Consider the following 19,924-nt stretch of genomic DNA (forward strand, 5'->3'; position numbering starts at 1 on the left):
AGCTAAATATAAATAAAAGATGAACATTAATTTATTTGCACCATTTGTTTCTGTAATATTATATAGTTTTATAGAAGGAGGTTTCATAGACTTAGCAAATTCATTTTTCAGAAGTTTGTTTAGAGAGCTGCTGTGGGCATTCTAAGCAGTAATTCTGAGGCTTTTTTAAAATATTGCTCATATCGAATTACATTGTACAGACCGAAATTAAGAAAGATATTGTGATATAAATTTTGGCCATATCATCCAGCCCTACGGTCTATAGAAAGATTCTACATACATGAGCAGTTTCTGATCTAATTTCAAAATTTTGACGCAAAAACAGATTGGTCTAACTTTATCTTTGTGAAATGATGCTACATAAAATATATCTGGAGGAAACAAAAACAGCACACTGGTTGATTTGAGAGCACAAAATCACTCTCTGTGAGAGTTGATTTACCTTGTTTTTCTTTGTGTTTCGTTTCTGTCTTTGAGGATTTCTGTTGATCTGTAAGGAGAAAGAAACTAGTGTTACCTATAAGCCATCCTTATGTAAAAGTACAGATATCTTACCAGAAAATGACCTAGGTAGAAGTTGAATGCACCGTTTTGAATATTACTTTAGTAAAAGCATGTGATTGTACTTAAGTACTGAAAATTGGAAGTACAAGTAAATGCAAAATAGAAAAGAAGCAAATAAATATATATGAAATATTCATACACAGCTTGAGTAGCAAGATTGTGTTCAACTATTTCTTCTATTTTGTATTTCTGGGTAAGAATAAGAAGCACTTCATCTGGTACTTAGTGTCTTTCATTCCAACATAAAAAAACTTTCTGGAATCTGCATCTGAAATAGCATTTAGATGCATTTACACAGTTTAATGTATCTAAGAGAGGACAGGGATGCATTTAAACTGCATTTACAGATACTTAAATAGGCCTAAAGTTTTGTTTTAACAAAACGTTGAATACTGCTATTTGAAATAATATAAGACATGAAAAAATAGTCGGTAGGTGGCAGCAAGTGTTTGTTCATGAGTGAGTAATGATTGAGATTCAACGATTCATTCAAACGACTGATTCATTCAAGAACAAAGTATTTAACTGTGTTAATGATTGAATCACTGAATCATTTTATTAACCAATTCGTTCAAAAAGCTGATTCATTCAATAAGTAAACACCGTCCATTGGTGGGGGGGGGGGTCTGGAGTCAGTCAAAAAGGACATATGCACGAAAATTGATTCCTTATCATCCGATCTACGTGCAGAGATTGCCACAGTTAGACAGGAAGTTAAAGACTGGCTGGGGCCTATACAGCAGAAAGTGGACTCCAACGCTGACATTATCAAAGATTTGTAACACTCAGCATCTGACCACAGTGATCGCATAACCGAGTTAGAATCCACAATCTCAACGCTTCAAAAACAGGTGGGACAGTTGGATGCCAAGTGTGACGATCTGGAAGGAAGATCCAGAAGGAACAATATTCGACTTATCGGATTACCGGAGGGAGTTGAAGGTTCGCATCCAGCTGATTTTGTTGCTCAACTTCTGCAAAGTTTACTGCATCTCCAGGAGAAACCTCTGCTAGACCAGGCACACCACACACTCTGTGAGAGGCCAAGGAAGGGAGTGTCACGGAGGCAAGACAAGAAATGAAAGATCGAGGAAAGGTCCCTGTGTAGCGTGGCGGAGAGCTCGAACGCGGATGTACACGAACAAGCAGGTTAACCACGCAGTTATTCTGAGAACGCTCCGACAAAGGAGTTGAGATTCCCACCAGGAAATCCGCGTTCTCACACGCACACAGACAAACACACAAAAGCTCCGGAGAGCGGTACTCACGTGAGTAGAGATGATGGACGAGAAGACGACCTTTAAAAGAGTCCCACATGAACTCAATGTCTGGTGCCAAACCAACCTTTACTTCCTGTTTATATAGCCACGGAGGTTACTTCCGGGACCTCGTGTGACAGGGAGAGCCTCCTCGTCCCCTTGTTATCAGGGTGCACTATTTCCATACCCGCAATGAGATCCTACATCACGCTGCGCAGCTGTCTCCGCTGATTCACGATGGGAATAAGCTATCCGTATTCGCGGACTACACGGCGGCTGTGGTTAAGAAGCGGGCTGCTTTCAAAGATACAAAACGCCTCCTTCACTAATGCACCAGCGTCAAATTTGGGCTTCTGTTTCCTGCTGTTTTGCGGACCACTCTTCCCAATGGAACTGTACACAAGTTCGAGGACCCAGCCACGGCATCCGACTTCATTAAAAAAACAGTTTTGCCTACAAATGTATGAGGTAAACAATCTAGTCAATGCGTCTTTAAGCATTTGGTAAATGCCAAAGGACAGAACATGACTGTAGTCATCTGACTGGGTTATGTCTTTATAACATGTTTAGTTTTCTATGATATAACCTAGGTCTCATGTGTTTGTGTGGACAAAATGTTGTTATATATTTTATTTTTTATTTATTTTTATTTAATTTATTTATTTTTGTACATTGCACTGTGCTCTTTTTATTATTCACTGCCATTTTCTTCCGGGCAACAATTTTATTTGTAGTTGTCTGAGTGTTAAAACAGGGGTATGGATGTGTCTCATTTGGGGAGATGCTTTTTCCAGGATGGGAGGGGTTGGGAGGGGAAGGGGGTGGTTATTGTTCTGCTGTTGGCAAGGTTGTGTCCCCCCTTTTTTTTTTTTTTTCTTCTTGGTCTCTGCAATATTTGTCAATTACACAGGGAAGCTCAGGCTTTAAATTATTCAAAATTTGATCTATATTGGATATGATACAACCTAGAATGATAAGTTTGGTGGGAGGAGTTTCACATTTGTTAGCTGGAATTGTAATGGAGTGAATGAACCTGTCAAACGATGCTTCGTTTGACAGGTTCATTCTGATATTACATCATCTCCAACATCTAGGAGCTCACATTGTTTTCCTTCAAGAAACTAATCTCAAAATTCATAATCATCTGCTGTTAAGGAGAAGATGGGTTGGTCAAGTATTTCACTCCAAATTCCAGAGTAAATCCAGGGGTGCCGCAATTCTTGTACACATTTTTTATGGAAGAGTTTAATATATTAGATCCGTGGCGTTTTTTCAACCCATCTGGGAAAGAATACTTATTCTTTTCTCAGGTACATCATACTTTTACTCGAATTGACTTTTTTCTGATAGACAACAGGCTGATCTCTTCTCTTGAGTCATGCTCATACAATGCTATAGTTGTTTTGGACCATGCGCCAGTTAGTATGAAAATTTGTATTAAGGAGCTTGATGGTGTAGGGGATCTACAGAAGTCAATTTAGCTCAAAGGGAATCATTTAAGATTGAACAGAATCTCCGTTTTACAGCGGATCAATGAATCGGCCAGTATAACATCAACACTGTACTGGATACTAATATCCAAAATATAGTGAAAACACTATTTCTTAGCGCGGTAACAAGGTCGGCAGTTTAAGACATTAATTTATAAGCACAAAACACAAGATACTTCTCTTTTCAATATAAATAGGAATTTATTGGAAAAACCTAAGACATATAAACTAATCTAACAAATAGACGCGCATTCACACATTCATACAAGTTTCAGAAAGAGAGAGAGAGATGAGGAAAGAATGAGTTTAGAAGAGTGAAAATGTGAAATCCCAAGTTTATAGCATAAGTATATGCAATCGCTTAGACCTGAACAATCATCAATCATTTAATTAACCCTCGCGTTGAGTTTCTCAATGAGGTTATTAAACGTTATATTAAATGCACCAGTTCAGCTAGAATCTGGAGGTTGTACTTGCGTTGCCTTTGTGTTAAGGGGTTTCCTTTGATGGCGTCGTTGCAGAAAGGGGTTCCCCAAGGTTGCTGATTGGTTGGAAGTCCGTGGTCGTTGGAAGTGATGTCTTGGGCGTTGGCTGGATGATGGAGTCGTGTACGCTGGTTGAAGTTTTGAGGCGGGCACGAAGTCTGAGACACGGCTTAGCGGCAAAACTTAACTTAGAACACGAAACTCTCAACGGAAAGGAAAGATTAAAGTAAAAGAAAGAAATGTGACGATCTCCTCATGTTTTCGTTTAGAGGAGTGGCTGGCGTGCAAGCCAGGAAGCGTTCAAAGAACGCAAAAAGCAGCGGCAAAAGGCATGGCTAAAAGAGATGGCACGAAGCACAAACTAAAAGCCTGACTAAAAGCAATGGTTAAACCAATAGCTAAAAGCAAAAATTGATGGTGTCCTGTGGTTTTAAACTCAGCTTTGGACACATCCCAAAATGGTGTCTTGACCAATTAGATGTTGTCTTAACTCGGGATATTGCTATGTTTCTCCTCCCAAAACATAAATCAGCATGTTATCTTATCAGTCACATGGTCAGAATTTTCCCGCTCTTGCAGAGTATAATTTGGCCATGATTCCCATAACATGAATACAACGCATTTGACAATGAATTGATCAGTGGAAACCTTCAAAGCATGAATTTTCAAACTCATACATACCAAACACGAATATAAACCCATAAGCTATTCAATAGTTATTAAAAAGGACATACACAACGAGTGATTAGAACATAATAGACAAATGTGTGGGTGACATACATAGTAGGGAGTTATGCAATGGTCTGATGTTCATTCATAAGCATTGTTTTGGTGCATATTTAGGTAAAATGGACAGTCTCTGCCATTCTGTGAACTAAGCGCATGTTCCAAGGAACAAAGGAATTTAGAAGGAACTTGGTCTGGTTCTTGTCTTGGGTGGGGGGAGCACCACCCAAAAAAAGTTTCCTCATGTGATGGTCCTGATGTGCTGCATCTTTGACCATTAATCTTGGGTTTCTCGCCCCAGTATTGACAATCTCCTTCCTGAGTTGGGATTATCAATAATTGTGTTCTTTTGTTTTAATGTTGCAAGTTGTTCAAAGCTGTGAAAGTTAGTTGGTTAGGCTTACTTCAGGCTGGCTGGCGCCAGGGTATCCTGGACGGATTTATGACGTGGTTCTGGGCCCCTTTGTGGAATTTGGCTCTTTGGTTTCAACCAAATGTTCTGATCGAATCTTCCATTTGTCTGATTCGCTCTGATACCCTACAATGGCACACGTCCTCTTTGGTGTTTAAACACTCGCATGCTGTCAGATGAACATTTTGTGGAATTTGTATCCAGTCAAATAGATGTTTTTTTACTAACAAACAAGACCCCAGGAATTTCAGCTTCCCTTCTTTGGGAAGCCATGAAGGCGTATTTAAGAGGGGAGGTCATTTCATATACTGCATATAAGGAAAAAATGAGGAAACAAAAACTTTCTGAGATTGTTCAGAAAATTGCTCAGATAGATAATAAATATGCAGCCTCTCCATGCCCAAATACATACAAGGAACGTCTCTCTTTACAGGCAGAATCTGACATTCTTTCGTCCAGTTATGCAGAGAATTTAATACTTAGATCCAGATACAAGTATTATGAAGAGGGTGAAAAGGCAAGCAAGCTGCTGGCCCATCAATTGCTACAGGACTCATCCTCTCATCATATCCCTCAGATTCAAACAAGTTGATGCAATGTGGTAAATGTCCAGGCCCGGAAGGGTACCCAATAGAGTTTTATAAAAAAAATTGATAAATTGGCCCCCATTTTGATTGACATGTATTGTGAATCATTTGATTCACATAGGCTTCCTCAAACACTAAACCAGGCCTCTATTTCTTTAATCTTAAAGAAAAATAAAGACCCTTTAAAGTGTGCCTCCCACCGCCCAGTCAGTCTTCTTAATGTTGACTTTAAACTTTTATCAAAACTGCTGGCATTACGTCTGGAATCCATTTTACCATCCATTATTTCCCCGGACCAGACTGGGTTTATTAGAAATAGACACTCCTTTTTAATATTAGAAGACTGTTTAACATTGTTTATAATCCCTCTTCCTCTGTCGTCTCAGAAGCTATAATTTCACTAGATGCAGAGAAAGCTTTTGACCGGGTGGAGTGGAAATATCTACCGTTTTATCTACCACGGGAGTTCACCTCCACCATTATAACTGCCGCTTACACTCCTCCCGATGCTGATGCCAAGCTTGCTATGAACGAACTTCATGCGGCCATCAGCAAACAAAAAAATGTTCACCCAGAGGCTGCTTTTATTGTTGCGGGAGATTTTAATCACTCTAACTTAAAGACAGTACTCCCCAAATTTCACCAGAACATTTTCTGTCACACCAGAGGAAACAAAACTTTAGACCATGTATACACAAACATGGCTGAAGCCTATATTGTGACCCCCCACCCCCACTTGGGACAATCAGACCACCCTTCTTTGTTCCTCACCCCCAAGTATTCACCCCTCATCAACCGTGTGAAGCCATCAGTGAAGACCATCAAAGTGTGGCCAGCGGGGGTAGACTTCACACTCCAGGACAGGTTTCTACACACGGACTGGAATATGTTTGCTACTCAGGCCACCTGTGGCTCTCACACGAACATAGACATCTACACTTCCTCTGTTCTGGATTACATCAACACTACCATTGACAGTATTACAACCCAGAAGCGGATCACCACGTACCCAAATCAGAAGCTATGGATGAACAAGGAGGTGCATCTCCTACTGAAGGCACGCAACACTGCCTTCAGATCAGGTGATGCACAGGCCTACAGCACTTCCAGGGCTAATCTGAAGAGGGGCATCAAAAAGGCTAAGCACTGCTACAAACTAAAGCTAGAGGAGCACTTTTCAAACTCTGACGCATGTGGCAGGGCATCCAGGCCCTCAGTGACTACAAACCCAGTCAGTCCACCCCCACAGACACTAATGTCTTCTTTCTGAATGAACTTAATGACTTTTATGCTCGTTTTGAAAGAGACAATAAAGAAACTGCCACCAAGATCGCCTCCTCAACCAACCACTCACCCATCTCACTTACCTCCTCTGAAGTCTACACCGCACTGAACCGGATCAACGCGCGCAAGGCTGCTGGACCAGACGGTATCCCTGGGAGCGTACTGAGGGCATGTGCGGAGCAGCTCGCTGGGGTATTCACAGACATTTTTAACATGTCCCTTCCCCAAGCAGCTGTACCGGCATGCTTTAAATCTACCTTAATTGTACCAGTGCCAAAACACTCTAGTCCAACGTGCCTGAATGACTACCACCCTGTAGCACTCACACCCATCATTATGAAGTGCTTTGAGCGGTTGGTCCTGACACACCTAAAGGACTCTCTCCAACCCTCACTGGACCCACACCAGTTTGCCTACCTTGGCAATAGGAGCACAGACGATGCAGTCTCCATAGCGCTGCACTCTGTACTCACACACCTGGACAATACAAACACCTATGCACGAATGCTGTTTGTTGACTTTAGCTCAGCATTCAATACTGTCTTACCCTCTAAGTTAATCAACAAACTCAAGTTCCTGGGGACCCACATTTCGGAGGACCTAACCTGGACCACCAACACCTCTAGCCTGGTCAAGAAGGCTCACCAGCGCCTTTTCTTCTTGAGAACACTTAAGAAGAACCAGCTGTCCTTAGCCATCCTGGTGAACTTCTATCGCTGCACAACAGAAAGCATCCTAACCAACTGTGTCACAGTCTGGTACGGAAGCTGTTGCTGAGCGTAAGGCACTGCAGCGGGTGGTGAAAACTGCCCAGCGCATCATAGGGACTCCACTTCCAGCCATTGAGGACATCCAGAAGAAACACTATGCATCGAGCACGCAGTATTCTTAAAGATGACTCTCATCCCGCCCAGGTGTCCCAGGTCAAGAACCAGCAGACTGAGGAACAGCTTCTTTCCCAGAGCTGTCTCCTTATTGAACTCTGCCCCCCACTGACACCTACACCTTCCCCTGTCTCTGGCAGGGAGAATCAATTCGGTTAAAATGAATATCCTTCCAAAATTTTCTTATTATTTTCAATGCATCCCTATTTTTATTACCCAACACTTTTTTCGCAAAGTCGATACCCTGATTCTAAGATTCATTTGGAATAAAAAAAAAAAAGTCCCCAAAATTCGTAAAAAATTCCTTCAGAGACCCAAAATACTTGGGGGTATGGCATTACCTAATTTACAGTTTTATTATTGGGCTTCAAATTTTAGGGTCATGCAGTACTGGTTAAATCAAGATCTTTCACGATCCATCTGGGTGGCTTACCATGGAAGCATCATCATGTATGCCTACTTCACTGGCAGCGTTATTACATGCTCCTATTAAATGCTCTTCTTCTCCCTTTACCAAAAATATAATTGTTAAAACTACATTAAGAATTTGGAGGCAATTTAGACTTAATTTTGGATTACAAACATTTTCAATTTCTGCACCTATTACAGCAAATTTTACATTCCCACCCTCACTGATGGATAGGACTTTCACCCAATGGTCAGCACTGGGCATTATAACATTTAAGGATCTATATATAGACAATGTCTTTGCATCTTTCCAGCAATTATTAGAAAAATTTGAATTACATAGACAATTTTTTTTTTTTTAGGTATTTGCAAGTCCGCAATTTTGTTCGGGACATATACCCTCAGTTTCCTAATCTTCCTAGTACTACTCCTATTGACTCGTTCTTTAAACCTATTCATAATATGAAAGGCATGATTTCATATTTTTATACTGCAATTAGCACCTTGCGTGAATGCTCACTTGCATCTATTAAATCTCAGTGGGAGGAGGACATAGGAGAAAATATTTCAGAAGAACAGTGGGAAAATATCCTACGTCATGTACATTCCTCTTACTTCTGTGCAGAGGTGGGTAGAGTACCCAAAATCTGTACTCAAGTAAAAGTAAAAGTACTTATGGAAATATTTACTCAAGTAAGAGTAAAAGTAACAATCCCAATAGTTACTTGAGTAAGAGTAAAAAAGTATCCGATGGAAAAACTACTCAAGTAGCTAGTTACTAGTTACTTCTGATCTGATTGATATGAAGCGAAAACCTTGAATTTAAAACTATTTGGAAAGCTTCCACACACCGCTCCTTGAAAGTCTCTTTGTTTTGTTTATATAAATCATAGGCTGAAGTAAAGTAGCCTATCTCAGTCCTGTGATGGGCACATTAGTGTACGAATTTGTGTATAACGTCACAGTATGCACTTCAGTTTATTTAGATTTTTGGAAAATGGATATGAAAACATGCAGACGTTTAGAATGAACGTTTTTTTACGAACGTGTGTTGTTTGTAAGGTTCACAAGATATTTGTCATTGCTTGCACAAGCGCGCATATGAGGAAAAACATTCGGACAGTGTGTGAAATATGGTACTATAAGGTCAAAGTGCCCATAGTTAACAAATTACCATTAATAGGGTTCAAATAGGCATCATCATATTAGCCGCTTTTCCACTATCGTGATAGAATGTGTGTGCTAAGCGAAAGCGCGCTGTATGATCAAACAGACAAGTAAACAGCAGTTACGCTGCGTTCACAGCTCATGCATTAATACTGTCAATAAATGTGTTAGAAAGGTTTTACCTTCTGTGTCCGTCTCCGTTAGCATGCATATCCCCTCAGCATTTGTTGGTAACGTTATACCTATCGTCGCCTTCTGTTTATTTTATTTTTTGCGTTGTTTATAGTTGTGTCCTTTTTTCTGTTATTTAACGAAGTCCCAAAAACAGAAATATCTGATCATATCTCTGTTTATATTACAATTGCGTTACCAAGGCAACGACTAACGCATTTGTATTTACATTCCAAAGAGTTCCGTTATCGGCACCACAGTGGAAAATGAAACCGTATCCGTGCTGACTGGCCCGGATCGGCACGGAACGGAACGGTTAAGCGAAGAGAACGGTTCGGCCCGATAGTGGAAAAGCGGCTATTGACACTTACCACTACATGTTTTTTCATGTTGGAGCTGGAATTTTTGTACGCAGCGATGTCGCTTTTTTGGTGCACACAGCCTGCATCGCATCATGAAACTGTTCTTTCTCACATCTTGAAGTGAAAAAATAGAGTTGATTTGAGGCCACGGGTGATCTGCCCCCGATAGCTCACACACGTCATCCTCTGCTTCACGCATCATCTTAATAAAAGCGCGGTGAACTTAAGCGGGAGATGCGTAGCAGCCTCTCGCGAAGCAGCCTCTCCAACGTCTCGCGAGACTTCAGATCAAGTCACGTAAACGAATTATTATTTTATATATATAATGTTTATTACAATTTTGTCAGTAACGGAGGAACGCCATCAAATGTAGCGAAGTAAAAGTAAAGTTGTTTCACTAAAAATGTACTTGAGTAAAAGTAAAAGTACCTATCTTTAAATATACTCTAAAAGTACTAGTTACCCCAAAAATTTACTCAAGTAAATGTAACGAAGTAAATGTAATTCGTTACTACCCACCTCTGCTTCTGTGCCAATCACGGTGTGATTCAGTGTAAAATCCTTCACCGTACACACTGGACCAAAGATAGACTTTCTAAAATGTATCCCGATATAGATCCCATGTGTGACCGCTGTCACCAAGCTCCTGCAACTACTGCACATATGTTTTGGTCCTGTCCATCTCTATACAATTATTGGTCCCAGATATTTGAAACATTATCTGAAGTTCTCAAAAGTCGTATTGAACCTCTGGCTGTTACAGCTTTATTTGGTACCCTTTCTAAATCACCCGACATACCCAAACATAAGGCTCATGTTGTGGCTTTTCTAACACTCTTAGCCACCGAGACGCTTAATTTTACTAAATTGGAAATTGCCTACACCCCCTACTCATTCTTTATGGATTAAAGATATCTTTTATTTTGTTAAACTAGAGAAAATGAGACACACAATGAAGGGAACTTCTGGTATTTTTCATAAAATCTTTTAGATTGTTTTCTAAATTTCTAAGTAAATTGCTCCTCTGGCAATAACTCTTTCCCTCCCCCAAGGTACAGATTATTAGTCTACTTGATCTTGAGCATCTTTTTCTTACACCTGTGAGGTTAATGTGAATATGTGTTCGGATGACCAGGTTTTTTTTTTTTTTTTTTTTTTTTTTTCTCTCGGTTTTCTGAGTTGTTTAGTTGTGGGGGTTTTTCTCTTGGTTTTATGAGTTGTTGTTTAGTTGTGTAAAAATTTGTACTTGTATATATATCAATCATTCTACTATTCTTCAGTTATTCTTGATGTGTAATTGTATGATGTAACCAGCTGAGTTGGAGAAAATCAAAATAAAGTGGGGAAAAAAATTGAGCAAAAACAAGCAACATTGTCTAAAATGTAGGTCACTTATTGCTTTACTGAACATGTATATAATGATTATTATAATGAGTTATGGTGATATCTGCAGTAACAACAGTACTGTGTGTGTAATATAGACTAAATTAACTATTTTAAATTATATAAATATAAAAAGCATACAGAAGCATTTTTGCCATCTACAATTTTATAATACCTGGTATTTTTTTAGTATTTAGTATTATTACTTTGTTACATTACACCACCAGAAGAAACAATGCATAAAGAAAGAAATAAATATAAGATGCAGATAAATATTAAGTCAGATATTATTCCAGAACATTAGAATGGTGCTAAATCATGTTGGTCCTATTAGAATTACAATGAGGTTGTAACATTACTTTGAGTTTTTACTCAGATGTTAGTATTAGTAATGTCTTTTTATTGTGATGTAAATGTACCATTTCCTGCAGCATTTGGGGCATAAATGTTTACTGGTCCTGCGAAGGTGTTTGCAGTCAGTACAGGAGCATTAACACTTGCACCTGTTTCAGCTTTCATATCAACATTGACTCCAGTTGGGGCATCTCTCGTCTGGACTGGAGTATAGTGTACTGAAAGGAAGATTTGAAAAAGATTTTTAGACAGATTTACTTGCATTACAACATCATATATAAAGGAATCAGTATTCATATACATGTTAAAGCATTCCATCTAATAATACAAACATTCACACATCTCTATTCTTCTGATTCTGTTGGTGACGTATTCAATGAACCCATTAACTAACCCATTATACACAAAACCAGCCACTGTCCATGCAGGATGTGGCATAAAACAATGAGTAAATGACTAAAATAATGCCCCATTCCATTTCTCACATTTTAACTTCTGCATGTAAAAATATTTTTTTGTCTACAAAAGAGAGGCCTGCTTCTCTTTATGTGCAGCTCATGTTTGATAATAATTTTCTACACATGGATTCATGACCCTAGCTCTGTCTGAGTCTTAATGTTACGTTAAAGTTGCTTCACCTTGTTGGTCTCTGTTTCTCTTCTGTCTCTGAGCATCTGTGTTGATTTTTGTTGATGAATAAAGAATTATAAAACACAAACGAAAGCTACAGGTAAATAATAAGTGAGATATTGTTCCATAGTACTAAAAAGTGTATAAACTAGATGTTTTGAACTTCAGACCTTTTTAACAGCAACAGCAACTGTAAAATGCATTACTGTTTTAAACCATGTGTGTTACAATTAACCCTGCTCACAAAACCCTGATTTGGGTAAAAATAGCGAACATAATTAAGAACTTTGAGGCAAACATTTGCAAATCCATATGTCTTTCTCCAGTGTAAAGAAGTGTATTTTTTTTTCTTGCAGCTATATATATTTTTTATTGTATTTTTATATTATAATGAAATGGTGTTATTACAAAATTAATATTCCTTATTTTGTTTAATGCTTGTATATAGAAACAACAATTATATTCATTATTAGTTATATTGATATATAAAAACAACATTTTTGCCAAATTGTGCAGCACACAATGTTATTTGGATTATCAGCACACCTTGTGTGTGTGTTTATATTTTTGGCCTTTTTTCCAAATAAAGAAAATGTCTGTCTGAAAACCATAAGGGTTTGAATTTTGTATGCCCTGTACAGAATATTTATGCAAAAACATTCAATGTCTTAATATGATATTTACTGTTTTTACAGGAGGGGAAAAAAAAACAAAAACAAAAAACATGTACATCCGTCTCCTTGTTTCCTCTCTAATCTCTCTCCTATATGCTGCTGGTTCATTAATGTTCAACATATGATTATCATACTGCCAGAAATGCAAATTCAAAAATTACTAGTATCTATTAAGTTCAGGATATCTCTGGTCTAAAAAGTTGCTAGTAACTAAAAAAAACATGTACTAGTTCTATTTTTCCTTAACAGGAAGATTGTAATTAAATACTAGTCACCATTGAAATAAGAACTAGTATCTAATGAATAAGTACTAGTAACTTTACAAAAGACTGAAGAATAAACACTAGTAGTAGCTAACGGATAAATACTAGTACTTAATAGAAAAGATACTAGTATCTATACAATAAAAACCAGTAGCATGAAAATAGGAACTAGTACAGTTTTTAGATTAAATGTTTAAAAATGCTTGTGATACACAAAAACATCAGCAGAGCAAAGAAAAAAAGATGCTAAAGTCAAACCATCACACTTGTAAATACTTAATCATATTACACAGCCACAGTGAATTAAATGTTACCTTGCTCATGCTTGTTCTTTAGCCAGTTCATTCTGGTTCATCTTCCTCAGGATGTGCACCGTGACCTTCACAGCCACTTCTGGTCCACGTAAGAACTTGAATGCTATTTGGATTATCAAGCTCTTTGCAGAGACATGAATCAGAGAGTTGTGTTAAACAAATTTACTATAATTATTGTAAAACATTTAATAATTGCTTTGAGTTTTGTTATGAAAAAAAGTGTTGTACACAATACTGCATACAAACTGATACACTAACGAGGACGCTGAGGCAGGAAGTTTGGAGCACATGGTCAGTCTTTAAATAGTTCCAAACAGGAAGTAACAGTAGAAGCAGCAGAGGGAGCGTGCAGCAGGGACAGACAGTGAAGCACTGGAGGACCTGGACCATGGAGCAGTGGCAGACAGTGAAGCACTAGAGGGCCTGGGCCACAGAGCAGTGGCAGACAGTGGAACCTTGAAGGACCTGGGTCGTGGAGCAATAGTAGACAGTGTGACCTTGGAGGACCTGGGCCGTGGAGCGGTGGCAGACCGTGAAACACTGGAGGGCCTGGGCCGTGGAACAATGGCAGACAGTGGAACCTTGGTGGGGCAGGCAGAACAGGTAGCCATGGCGAGGCAGGCAGAGCAGGCAGAACAGGGAGCCATTGCAGGTCAGGCAGAGCAGGCAGAGCAGACAGGAGCAGAGATATCCACAGTGGGACTAGTGACATGCATAGCAGAGCGGTGTGTACATGAATGATTTCCTTGGCTGTGGCATGACAGGCAGAGAGTTCAATATTGGCCTTCTTGAATGTGACATGGCGGACAGAGAGTTCATCATGGAATGCGCATGGGCGCAGATTCTTGGGCAGGTGTGGCAGGGAAGTTATAAATGGCCTTCATGGCCATGACAGGACAGGCAGAGAGTCCGTGGGGAAACGCTGCCCCTTTAGGAGGTTCTGTAGCTGGAGCTGCCACTTCTGGGGGCATTGGCACAGACTCATTGATGGATGAGGCCTCTGGAGCAGACTCGTGTACAGGCGAGGCCTCTGGAGCAGACTTGTGGACAGATGAGGCCTCTGGGGCAGACTCGTGGACAGACGAAGCCTCTGGAGCACAGTGTGCAGCCCACACACTGAAAATGACAATTGCCATTACAGGCAGCACAGTAGATAGTGGGATGTCTGTTGACCTTGAGGGTGTGGATGCTATGGACTTGTGGCGTGGGAATGTGGGCTCTGCGTGGCTTGGGAGCGTGGGCTCTGCGTGGCTTGGGAGCGTGGGCTCTGCGTGGCTTGGGAGCGTGGGCTCTGCGTGGCTTGGGAGCGTGGGCTCTGCGAGGTCAGCTGATACATGAGGTGGCTTGAGAAGGTCAGAGGGGACCTGGTGAGGTTTTGGTAGGACAACAGTTTCTTGCCTTGATTCATGGAGGTCTGCCGTGACTTGACTTGACTCAGGGAGGCCTGCCGTGGCCTGACTTGACTCAGGGAGGCCTGCCGTGGCCTGACTTGACTCAGGGAGGCCTGCTGTGGCTTGACCTGGTTCATGAAGATCAACTGTGGCGTGGCTTGGCTCAGGGAAGACAGCAGCAATTTGACTTGACTCGTGAAGATCTGCTGTAACTTGGCTTGGTTCATGGAAATTAGCTGTGGTTTGACATAACATAGACAACCCAGCTGTAACTTGGCTCGACTCAGGAACAACATGGCTCGACTCAGGAACAACATGGCTCGACTCAGGAACAACATGGCTCGACTCAGGAACAACATGGCTCGACTCAGGAACAACATGGCTCGACTCAGGAACAACATGGCTCGACTCAGGAACAACATGGCTCGACTCAGGAACAACATGGCTCGACTCAGGAACAACATGGCTCGACTCAGGAACAAGGAACAACAGCTCAGGAACAACATGGCTCGACTGAACAACATGGCTCGACTCAGGAACAACATGGTCGGGGCACAGCTGTCAGGAACAACATGGCTCGACTTGAACAACATGGCTCGACTCAGGAACAACATGGCTCGACTCAGGAACAACATGGCTCGGCACAGCTGTGAGCTTGGCTTGACCCGTGGGGCACAGCTGTGACTTGGCTTGACCCGTGGGGCACAGCTGTGACTTGGCTTGACCGTGGGGCACAGCTGTGACTTGGCTTGACCCGTGGGGCACAGCTGTGACTTGGCTTGACCCGTGGGGCACAGCTGTGACTTGGCTTGGGGCACAGCTGTGACTTGGCTTGACCCATGGAGAACAACAGCTGTATCTTGGCTTGACTCATGGAGAACAACAGCTGTATCTTGGCTTGGCTCATGGAAAACAGCTGTGACTTGGCTTAATTCAGGGGGAACAGCTGTGTCTTGGCTTGACTCATGGAGAACAACAGCTGTATTTTGGCTTGACTCATGGAGAACAGCAGCTTTGGCTTGACTTGACTCTGTTGCTTGACCGGGCTCTGTGGCTTGACCGGACCCTGGAACTCGACTGGACTTGGAATCCTCACTGGACTTGGAAGCTACGCTGTAACATGGTTTGACTTTGGAGCAGCAGCTGTAGCTTGACTTGACATAGGAGACGCACCTGCAGCTTGACTATGGCCCATACAGCCATTAGGGGTTAGTCCAGCATGTGGGCCATCATGTGGCGTGGCTTGGAGACAGCGACCATCTTGTGGAGGGGCTCTGGGATGGCGGCCACCTTGTGAACTGGCTTGGAGAAGGCGGCCATATTGTGGACTGGCTCTGGGACGGCGGCCATCTTGTGAACAGGCTTGGGGATGGTGGCCATCTTGTGGACCGGCTCTGGGACGGCAGCCATCTTGTGGACTGGTTCTGGGAGGGCGGCCATGACGGGTGCAGACTCTGAGCAGGCCCTGGAGCGGCAGGCATGGCGTGAGTAAGCTTTGGTTTGTTGGACGTGGCTTGAACAGGCTGTGGTATGGTGACTACTGGAGGATCATAGGGTCCTTCATCCACGATCCCCACAGTAAACATGGATCCACTTAAGAGCAGGGCATGATCAATATATCTCTCCAGTGACCAATGAATCTTCCCCCAGGTAGCCAAGAACGAATGGGATCGTTCAAACCCACCCGAAAAATGTCCTTCATTGCCACGTCATTAAAATCAACAAGGTGACACAGTCCACAAAATTCCTCCACATATCCCTCTATAGCTTTGTCACCTTGACGAAGGCAGAGGAGACGAGATACTGCTGGGTTCACATTGGCTGGTTGTGTACTCTGTAATTTCCGCTGGGTTCTTGGTAGGCGAAGTATTCTGTAACGAGGACGCTGAGGCAGAGGTAGAATCCAAAAGCGGTTGTTTATTAAAGTATACAGAGTACAGGAAAGCAGGCAGAGGGTAAATACCGGAAGGCAGTCCAATAGCATACACAACATAAAACATAATCCAAGCAGCAGAGAGTATAAACAGGCAGAAGGTCAAATACCGAGCAGACAGTCCAACCGTAACAACAGGGGTAATCCAGAGAGCGATAGTCAAAAGGCAGATAAGGGTCAAACCTTGAAAACAGTCCACACAGGCAAACAATCCAAACAGGGGCAATCCGTAAACTCGATAATCCAGAGGCAGAGCAAGACAGCAACAGGTAATCAAACAGAGAAATCAAGAACGCTCAGTATAGCAGGTGAAACTTGCAATGCTTCGCAAAGTTTGGAGCACATGGTCAGTCTTTAAATAGTTCCAAAAAGGAAGTAACAGTAGAAGCAGCAGAGGGAGCTTGCAGGCAGTACTAGGGTGAGGGCTCCCTCTGCTGGCTTGGCGTTACATACACACAATGTGTCAGTGCTGTCTGATATTGTAAGTATAGAATCGAAACAGTAGATGACACTAAATCTATTTATGTCAGTATTTTATGAAGTAGTCTTTACCTACTATGTATAATGACCATGTTTTTTTTTCTTTCTGACTAAATTTGCAGGTATGGTCTGTAATAATATTTTCTAGTCTCATAATCAGTTCCCAGTAGCAGATATTCCCATTCTATCTGTTACATAGCATCTTTAAAATTCTCCTGCTTATTCCTTGGTGTTTCAAAGGATTCACATTTCTTATCAAATGAGCTAAACCTCTTCTTAGTTCATTTCCTAGTCACCAAAATCATATTATGGTTAGACAGACCAGTTGACATTTTAAAGGATTTCAGAATTTGCTCAGGCCTATCACTAAATATTAAGTCTATTTGGCTTTTAGTAAAATGAGTTATTCAAGTAGGTCCACTAATTAACCGTTTAAGATCAAAGCTGTCAGTTATCTGTTTAAGATTTTTCCTAGTGGAATTAATCAGTTCAGGGGAAACTGAAAAGGTTTATTAGATAGTATGACAAATTACAGAGTTTTGTTTGTTGTGTTTGGACAAATGGTAGATACAAACAAGGAGACAGAAGAGCTTCCTTGTGATGCCAGACCACCTGCCAAGTGTAATCGGACTGATTTCATAGACTGAATGAACTCTGTGTTGTGATTACAGTATTTGCAGTATTCACAGTATTCGCGAGTTAGTTTGATAACAGTGCTCATAGTTTATCTAGTCTCAGCATAAGTACGTTGATGAACATTGAAGCTCTGCTGTGTTTGAGCTCATTTCTAGGAGTCTGTGTCCAGTTTGTATAGCTGGAGTCTGACCCGAAAGGAGACATTTTCTTTCTTGTGTTTGTGAAATGTAAGATAATTATACTGCACTGACCTGCAGGCTGCAGCTGTACACCTGTGTGCTTTACCTACATGCAGCTACTGCAGTTTAGCAGCTTTTTTTTTCAGTTAAATGCTTTCAATACAGCAGCTCAACATAGTGAAACATGGAAAGGAGGAGTAGAAATGATCCATGAATATGTTCTTAAAGCTCCTGATATTTCTATGTGTTTGTGGGAGAAAAAATGATTTGCTGTAATAGTTAATAACTGGTGACTTTGAAAGCACTGCAGAAATGTTTTTTTCTTCAGAACCAGTTGAACCAGGATCATTTCATGAAAACAAACAAAACCGGTTTGACTCTCTGCTGAAACTCAGCTGGATGGTTTTCAGAAAGCAGCTTTATGTTTCTGAATCCTGATTCATTCAGGGTTACTTTACTTCTGATAAACATCACTAAGATTCAGAAGTTTTCAGCACATGCATGAAAGCACAGGTTATGTGTGAATTCATTATAAATCATTATTATGGTGTAAAGCTATTCAGCCCTACTTTGCCAGGATCTAAATTCAAAAGTGATCAAGCTCTATATTTTCTATATGTGGGAGTTACCTGCATTTCTGTAACTCTGCTGTTTAACACTTACTGTACAGTGAACTAAAGTAAAAGAGTGTTAATGAATTAGAAATGCTGCTGATTTCATTAAACGAGTCTGTTACAGAATTTACCATATATGGTAATGTGACAACAATATCAGAATGCACAGCTTTCTATGATTTGCTGACAAAGACACACTCAATTATGAGTTTTAAATAAAATCTTCAGAACAACTTCAGCATAGCATTACAGAAGCACAAAGTGACCAATGACATGATAAGACGACACATGAAAACATAAGAAAGATGAAGCTCTCACCTTAGTGTTTGTACATCTGTCTTTTTCTTCCTCTGAACTGTCGTGTTGAACAGCAGCTCTGAAATTTCTTTCACTTCTACCAGGAAGAGATGTGACAATGAAAAGAATGACAGTCAGTCATCTAAACTCGTCTGCTTTGTTATTCAGTCCGTTAAAATGAAAGGTTCATTCTCAGGAAACGAACTGAACTTAGAAATTGCTTTACAGGTTTGTGAATATGCTTTCAATGCTGTAAGTGTGTCAGTCCCAGATATGTATAGTGTTGTGTAATGTTTGAGTGGACACTGATTGGTTTTCACATTAAAAGTAAATAAACAAATAAACACGAGAAGTACCAGTGGGGTGTCAAAAGGCATCATAAAAGCTCTATCATCCTTTGACTTTAGAAGAGATTGTTGGACATGAAAAAGTGCTAGATGAGTGAGGGGGATAAGATTTTTAATATATGGTGGAGTTTGATCATAGAGGGCTTAAAACAAATAATATCTTAAACTGCATCCTAAAATAAACTGAAAGCCATTTAAGTGATTGTATTTTTAGCCAATGTCAACAGAAGCATTCTGGACCATCTGAAGTGAAGTGCACAAGTGAAGATAGAGGAAGATCAAGATCGAGAGAATTACAAAATTGTAATCTTATACTGTAAAGTTATTTGACAACCACTTTTTATGCCTTTAAAGGCAGTCCAGCAAAACTGGATGAAGTCACTAGTTTTCAAAAGCAAATAGCTGAGTGCCATTAGCAAAGAAGTGAAAACAAATATCTTTGCAAACAGTATTTCCTGGAGCAGTGGTTCTCAACTCCAGTATGTAGGGTATCAGAGCGAATCAGACAATGGAAGATTCGTTCAGAACATTTGGTTGAAACCAAAGAGCCAAATTCCACAAAGAGGCCCAGGACCATGTCATAAATCTGTCCAGGATACTTTGGCACCAGCCAGCCTGAAGTAAGCCTAA

General features: G+C 40.7%; 1 protein-coding gene across 5 annotated transcripts in view; it reads right to left on the reverse strand.

Moving 5' to 3' along the window:
- LOC127158025 (NACHT, LRR and PYD domains-containing protein 12) overlaps window positions 1-19,048 on the reverse strand; it is a 58,963-nt gene extending 39,915 nt beyond the window's left edge. For 2 of the 5 annotated variants that reach the window (XM_051101177.1, XM_051101181.1), the window contains exons 1-4: window positions 18,969-19,048; window positions 13,418-13,539; window positions 11,602-11,754; window positions 443-490 (exon numbers count right to left, since the gene is read on the reverse strand). In XM_051101177.1, the coding sequence (XP_050957134.1) occupies window positions 443-490; window positions 11,602-11,754; window positions 13,418-13,448 (232 nt within the window). In that variant the 5' untranslated portion in view covers window positions 13,449-13,539; window positions 18,969-19,048. Of the gene's footprint in view, window positions 1-442; window positions 491-1,491; window positions 1,780-11,601; window positions 11,755-13,417; window positions 13,540-13,675; window positions 13,727-18,968 lie in introns of those variants that run through there. The other 3 variants (XM_051101178.1, XM_051101180.1, XM_051101179.1) reach the window with 3 other exon arrangements.
- Window positions 19,049-19,924: the final 876 nt, after the last annotated feature.

The sequence above is a fragment of the Labeo rohita genome, unplaced genomic scaffold (assembly GCF_022985175.1).
Source record: "Labeo rohita strain BAU-BD-2019 unplaced genomic scaffold, IGBB_LRoh.1.0 scaffold_131, whole genome shotgun sequence".
Classification (NCBI taxonomy): Eukaryota; Metazoa; Chordata; class Actinopteri; order Cypriniformes; family Cyprinidae; genus Labeo; species Labeo rohita.